This window comes from Taudactylus pleione, unplaced genomic scaffold, assembly GCF_031769625.1.
Source record: "Taudactylus pleione unplaced genomic scaffold, aTauple2 ptg000373l, whole genome shotgun sequence".
In the NCBI taxonomy this organism is placed as follows: Eukaryota; Metazoa; Chordata; class Amphibia; order Anura; family Myobatrachidae; genus Taudactylus; species Taudactylus pleione.
The window spans coordinates 3,687,945-3,695,592 of NW_028284774.1; the positions used below are offsets into that span (position 1 = coordinate 3,687,945).

At 38.8% G+C, this 7,648-nt stretch overlaps 1 protein-coding gene across 4 annotated transcripts in view; it reads left to right on the forward strand.

Moving 5' to 3' along the window:
- The window catches only part of BTBD8 (BTB domain containing 8), a 153,462-nt gene extending 151,559 nt beyond the window's left edge, over positions 1–1,903 (forward strand). For all 4 annotated transcript variants that reach the window (XM_088444894.1, XM_088444895.1, XM_088444897.1 and 1 more), the window contains one exon: positions 694–1,903. In XM_088444894.1, coding sequence (XP_088301020.1) covers positions 694–1,139 — 446 coding nt within the window. In that variant the 3' untranslated portion in view covers positions 1,140–1,903. The remainder of the gene's footprint in view (positions 1–693) is intronic.
- Positions 1,904–7,648: the final 5,745 nt, after the last annotated feature.

A 7,648-nucleotide genomic window follows, 5' to 3' on the forward strand; every position in this document is an offset into this window, starting at 1 on the left:
AGGACGGTGTTATAATCGCATTTATTAACCTTTTTGTTTTTTAAAGATGAAGAAAGAGAGGATATATGGGTTGGAGCATTGTTTACTGCCTCCTTTGATTTTAATTGTCTATTGAAGTTACCAATTTTCTGTATCAGAAATTCCACATATTTGTTCCTAATGCTGGGCATACACTGACAGATAAAATGTGTGACAGACCCACAGACATTTTATCTGGCAGCCTGACACCCAGCAGACATTGTGGCCTTACACCGTGAGACAGTGCATGGTCACACGATATCTGGCTTCCTCCCCTGGGGAGGAACAGGGGAAATGTCTGACAGTCGGCCGCAGAAGTGCATACATCGTCTCATGCAGCCCACTTGTCACTTTAAAATAAAACATCCTACGGATATGCTAGATGATTCGGCATGCTCGACCGATATGTGCGGATCAGCCGTGGACATGCACAGTTCAATTAGCTGGGCGAACCGCCTATATTGGCCACATAATTGTATAGTGTATGTCCAGCCTTAGCCAGGTTTATCTTGCTGCTTCACTTTGATTTCTAAGCGATAATCTGTTTAGAAATTAACATATATGTTTGTGAAATGTCTGTGTACCCCATGTTTTAATGATCGTATGTTCGTCTTCAGTGACTCTGGGGTCAGAGCATAACTATTTTACAATGTACAGTATTATGAATTATTTCAGGGCACATAGATGATATTGACTCATTGGCACAATCCTGCATGTATGACCATCGACCTCCAAAGTCCCTTTCTCCTATATATGAGATGGATCCTGGCGAAGGAATTGACCAGAGACTGAAGACTGAATCTAGACTAATGGATTTTGATTTTGAAGATCAGCAGTTTGTAGAGAGGGACTGGACACTGCTAAGACAGCTGCTAGCTGATCATGGATCAGACGTTGATATTATAAACTCCGTCCCTGAGGATCTCAGTCTAGCACAGTACCTAATCAATCAGACATTGCTTTTAGCTAGAGAGAATTCAAAATCTCAGGGCAAAGCATGGGGGGATTTGTCATCTCCATTTGAGGACTCAACAAGTGTCACAGTGACTAGTTTTTCTCCCGATGAGTGTTCCTCACCCCATGGAGAATGGACTATCCTTGAATTAGAAACCCATCATTAGATTGGTCTTCTCTTTTCCACACCAGAATGTGTTGATGGTAATAGTTGAATGTTGTTACTCTAAAGAAGCAGTCAGGTGAATTGTATTAAACTGTTGATATTTACGGTATAAAAACAATTTCATGGCTGTTTGCAGATGATACCACTCCTCAGCTTGTAAAGACATATGGTAAATATGCAAGAATCCGGTTTTCTTTGAATAATAATGAAAATCAAATACAAAATCTTTTACTAAGAGAGTGTATATATTATATAAAGACAATGCTGCATATGTATCAACGATTTCTCAAGTCTTGCAAACAAACTGATTCCTTCCAACGTGTACTACACAATAACTCCAGGATCTACAAAATGTCTCGTCACAATACATCTATTTTTCATAGGTTAAGAAATAAAATAACTGAATGAAACAATACAAGCTGTGCCAAGAAAACTTTTTTATTTTGCATTGATTGCTTAAGAAAAACATGAGCATGTAATTTCTCAGAGGTACTCTGCTATAAAACAGTTTTGTCTTAAAGATATTGGATTTAGTATGAATGCTGTGTATTAAAACGGAAATGGTCACGGTATTTGCTTCCCAATGCCTTAACCAGGCCAAAATGTAAATAAAAGTGAATTTGAAAATGTTACCGCTATTGTCTACAAATTTTTTTTATATATATTTTTCATGTACACTTACATATAAAGTATCATCTGTGTTGGTAAACGTTTGAGTATCAAAGTGTACTATGTTAAGTTTTAAAGCACTGCGACGTACTGTATGCGGACGCTAATTAAATAAAAATGAATTATTAGAATTGTATTTGGTCCATTTGGCAGGCTTCTTTATTTATTAACACTTATTTATATAGTGCGCACTTTACAGAGCCTATTTCAGTCATTCACATCAGTGGATTTTATAATCAGTTTCCTTTCACATGGAGACATACACAGACTAAGGTAAAACATGTTGTCAGAAGCCAATTAACCTATCCGTATGTTTTTGGAGTGTGGGAGGAAACTGAGGCACCCTGAGGAAACCCATGCAAATACTGGAAGAACATACAAATTCCACACAGATGAGCCATGTGCTGATTCAGAGATGGATGGTACTGCAGTACATTGCTAACCACTACGCCATCCGTGCTGTCCAGACTGCACTGTAATTGAATACATTGGGGCCAATGCAGTATTGCACTACATTTATTTGCGCAAATTACACTTTACTTTTTTTGTGCTACATGTGCACAAAAAAATTGTAAAACATCCATATATATACTGTAGATCTGGTCACATCTTGTAATTACAATTCCTTATGCATAGTGAGCTGAAACGAGAGGGAGGGGCGTTCAAGTGTATGGCGGGTACTGTAAGGGTATGTTCAAACTGTCTCCTGTAGGTCGCACATATATGCTTATGCGAGGAGGTGTATCACTTGTAGGCGCTCAACATTGTCAGACACTTCTGATTGGCTGAGTGCGCTTTGATTGTTTCCACATATATTATTGGTGTCTCTTAGGCAATCTTTTTGCATAATTTATTTGGGGTGTGCGCCATAAGAGAAGATTCCCATTTGTGGAGGTTTTTTTAAGGGAAAGACAGCAGATGTTTGCATAAATTGAACTTAATTAGTTCTTGTGTTTGTATATTACATGGGAAATGTGACTTGGAATTTATTAATAACACTGTACATACACAGGCAGAGTGTCTTATGTATGTGATACGTCTTTAAAGTACTATATTGTGTACAAATTGGGTACTGAAACTGCAGCATTGTCAAATTCTCTTGGTGTATTCCAGGTCCATATACTAGTGCTTTCTCATGGCTAAAACTGGCAGATATGCCACATTTGCAGAGTTTGGTGCATCTTGAGATGTTCAGCTCTGCCAGAAATGCAAAATGTTTGGTTTATGGCGCATTTTACAACTGTTTGGTACAAAATGTGCCCCATTGTCTCTACCATGTACTGCTAGTTCGTTCTCCTGCAAGCACTGTATTTTCTGGTACACTATTATGAATTCCTATTAATCTTTATACCCTAAAGTTGCTATTTAGCATTGCAAGTTGCACAAGAAATAACTGCTTTCCAGACTTTGAATGTGGTTCCAAAGCACAAAATCTTATTATTATATAAAAAGCATTCAGTTACATGCCTTGATCTAAACACAATTCAGCGCAAAAGATTATACATATACAAGGCACAGTCAATACATACGCATGCGCTCTGGATCCAGATTTCCCGGCATCAAATGTGAAACCTCCGCCAACAGAAAGAAAAAGATGACTAATTACCAGATATACAGGGGTATTCAATATGGGAGCGATAACATCGTTTTTGCGTTAATATCGCACTTTTTACGTCATTATCGCAGGTTTGACTTTTACACCGTATTCAATTTCAAAGACTTATCGCAGTTTTGAAAAGTCTTTGATAAAAAACGGGGATAACTTTTCACCATTGAATAGGTGTCGAAAAAAAGTGCAGAATTGGGGTTTAGGGGTGCAGGCTTAAAAAAAATAGCCTGCACCCCTGGGAATGACATTTAAAAATGAACTGTGTTAAAAAAAAGTTTTAAAAAAAATAGGGACACCAAAAATAGGGACACCCCAAAAAATTTATTTAAAAATTAGGGTGAAAAAAAAAAATGGAAAAAAATTGTTTAAGAATAGGGAAATAGGTTCAGGGCTATTCTGCAAGTATGCGGCAGGTGTTTTCTAGAATAGAATTATAGCGACAGGTGCACAAATGCAGAATTTTTAAAAACTTACTTTAGGGACATCAAAATATGCTAGTACCCATTTTCATGTACCCCAAATTTGATGGGACCACTTAAAAAAACGAAAAAAATAACCTAAGTGCTCTTCTGCATCACTTCTTCAATGTCGGAAAAAAACACCTGCTGCGGCTATTTAAATCCCCGACTTTCAATTAAAGGCTAAAACGGGGGTACCCATAGTGTTCCCCCATGTTTTTACTACTTTAGGAGGGTCTTACAATTTTTTTAAGGAAATATTCGTAACTTTACGCAAGTCCAACTTCGGAGTTTCCCGTTTTCGTTAATTTTATATTGAATACGGGTATAAGCGGGAGCGCGCCTGATACTTTAACGCAGGTAAAAACTTAGATATGAAACGTTAACTTCGACAGTGAAGTTAACGTTTCATATTGAATACCCCTCATAGAGTGCTTGCATATATACCCTTACAGAGATAGGCAATACATTAGAACGAGTTGGCATAATCCCATTGGTTCTTCCTCCTGGTTCTTCTGTTACGATACAGTTCATAGGTCAGTTTGTATTGTAATAGTTCAGCCCTCCAACGGCTCTATGTGTGCATTTTCCCGCCGAAGAACAAGTCTAAACTGTCTAATAAACATTACAGAGTAAATTTCAATGCCTATCTCTTTATGATCCATAATTTGCAAACACATGTTGCGATTTCCTTGCTGATGGAACCGGAAATCTGCAAATAAACAGTGGTTTAGAATGGCACCAAACATGGTCTGCTTATCATGTACTAAACCTTAGATACCAAATATATGTATTTCACAATAGACTTGATAACGTATCAAACCTTAAATATTAACCTTAATGCTAGGGAACCTTTCTGTGTAAGTATGTAATGTGTTGGTGTGGGGATATTAAGAAAAGACGCTAGTATGCATTGTGGGTCTACGTGTTTGTGAAGTACACCATGGTACGTGCTTTGCTGGGTTGTTCATGTTATATGTATGTATTGTTTTTGTCAGGACTTTTAACAGTGTTCTATTGCGTGGAAAACGCACAACGCTAAATAACAGCGCCGTACATTACTGATACTGTGGGGAATGCAAAATAGCGCGGTGTAGCCATATGCAAAATGGCGTCATGCAGATTTTGATTTTACAATTTAGGTCTCAGCCAACCATCTGGTTTCGACAGTCCACCCTTTGATAGCAAACCACACGCTATCACACTCTGGTCTTAAATTTAGTTTTTAGTCTTACACTGTGACATATATTATTTAATGTTATATTATGGGATGGCACATTGTGGTCATTAAACCATCAATAATGTGCCTCTGGTAGGGACATAAAACTACCATTATACGTACACCGCGGATCTTGGAAGATCATGGGAAAGATGTGGGGTTGCACCTAACCTATACAGGAAGTCTTGAAGGGGCTAGGGACTTACATTATTTAAGATGTTTAAAATAACATTTAATAATACATTTCATGCATGGCTAAATCTATACACCATCTGATGGTACATTCTAATTCGGGGTTGTAATACAGTTCTTCCTTGACCTTGGTATCCATAATATCATTACTCATCGCCATCATCTCGGTTTCTCGGTTCGCCCTTGTGCAGTTTACACACTGCAATACATTGGGAACACACCTGACACATAAGACAATTACTTAAGATGACAATCAGTATAAGGATCAGGAGCTTACCCACAGTGGCAACCAGTTCCTGGACCCATTCTCCTAGACCAGATAACCATTTCACAGGGTTCAACCAAGTGAACCATTCTTGTACTTTCTCCTCTACTTCAAGCATTATGGTTCTTCCAAAATTCCAGTTTTAACTGCAGAATTTCATCCATCTTCCGGTCTATCACCTCCCTGGGGTCACTAGCGTTATTTGTGATATACGTGTAGCATTTTACACCAAATTGGGTGGCTAAAGTTACACAGTACCCTCCAGTGACAGCTGTTAAATAATTTAACACTAGCCTATGTTGCACAAGTTCTTTCTTATAAGCTTGTAACTCCCTACCTGTATACCTAAACATGTCATGATACATCTCGGTGATATTATCTATTAATTTAGCAAGGTCTTGAATATACCTGAAATTTAGAGTACCCCGAGCGATCCTGGTGGGATCCAATGCTACTAAAACTTGAAAGCCAGTTGTTTCACTAATCAATTGTGTGGCTTTATGTATATCACCAGTTATCATGTTTCTCTTGTCACGGTGTTCATAATGCGTATGATGATATGGAGATGGTGTGTTTTTATGGATACCAAGCATTTCACCATGTGTAGGGAACTACTGGAACTACTCTTCCTAGGTAGCATAAACCTTCTGAACTCTGAGAAGAGCCACTTATACGCTTTCCTTCCACATATTAAATACACATCAGGGAGTACATAAGGGATAGTATGCCTCATTATTGTTAAACGCATTTCCCTAGCAAGTGATCCTATCTCTGGTTCTCCCATTTGACTCATACAAGTTTCTGGTTGTATTACCTTGGCACAATACCCTTCTTGTACCCTACCAACCATTTCTTTGGTGGAACTTAGAGTATATTTATACCCGAAGTGTCTTCCACTTAGTCTAATTGTGCATAAAAGTTCAAAATTTATAAGTTCATTATCAGCTCTTAGTGAGAAGGTCATCGTCTGGTTATTCCCAGTCATCTCCCAAATTCCTGGTTTGTTGGAGTTAGTGATGTTCAAACATAAAAGTGATCTTTCTACTTGGTACTGGTGGAGTTTAAAATGAGGTGGTTTGGACATAAGAAATTTTCCATCCAGTGCATCCCCTCTTCGCAATTCTAAAACCTCAGAGACATTTAATGGGAATGGCACTAACCCTACATTATGCTGTCCTTGAGGCATGTGAGAGCATACCCAACAGTCAGTTTTGGTTTAAAACTTTGCTCACCATGGTATGATAATCCTCGAAAGGATACCCACCCCAATACGGGTTATACTTAGGCTGGCACCGTTGGGTGCATCTCTCATCAATTTGGGACCCACAAAACTCACAAATACAATAGTTCTCAGATGATAGACCTTCACACTGTCTCTGAGTTTCCAAAAGAACAGATCTCTTAGCAATTACTGTACTGGGTTTGGTCAGACACTCCCCTGATTGGTTTAACACTCCTCCTAGTTCCACTCCATCGATATCACCCATCAGCTCCCCTCTCCGTCATCTGTCCTCCATCACAGAAACCAGAAATCCCGAAACAAACTAATATGATGAAACTCTGGAAGAAGACACAAACGTAACCCCAGCATACCACTCCATTGCTGGAGCAGTGATCTACAAATTTCTTTAGCTCAAGTGTCTCACTGCAACTCTCAACCCTCCCAGAACAGGCTTGTAATTGACAGGTCTACGTTATCTGCCTCAACTCCGCCTTGTCTCTCCACCAGTTGGTTGACCTTCTTGCAGTGAGTGGAATGGACCCAGGTATCTCTCTCTGCCACTTTCAAGGAAGTTGTACTCATCAGCAACACTTGATACAGACCTTCCCACCGATCTGTCAGACAACCTGAATGTAAGAAATTTCTGATCATAACAAATTCTCCAGGTTCAACATCATGAGTTTGTTTCTGGCATATCATGTGACAATTTAAGTTTCTGCTGTTGCTGCTTCAACTGTTTCCTCATTGTTATAAGATACTTTACAGTAATCTAGTTGTTACTCTTCAGGTCTTCCTGCGGACTGACAATCAAATGAGGTTGTCTACCAAACAGTACTTCAAAGGGGGACAGATTGAGAGTGGGTCTGGGAGTTGTTC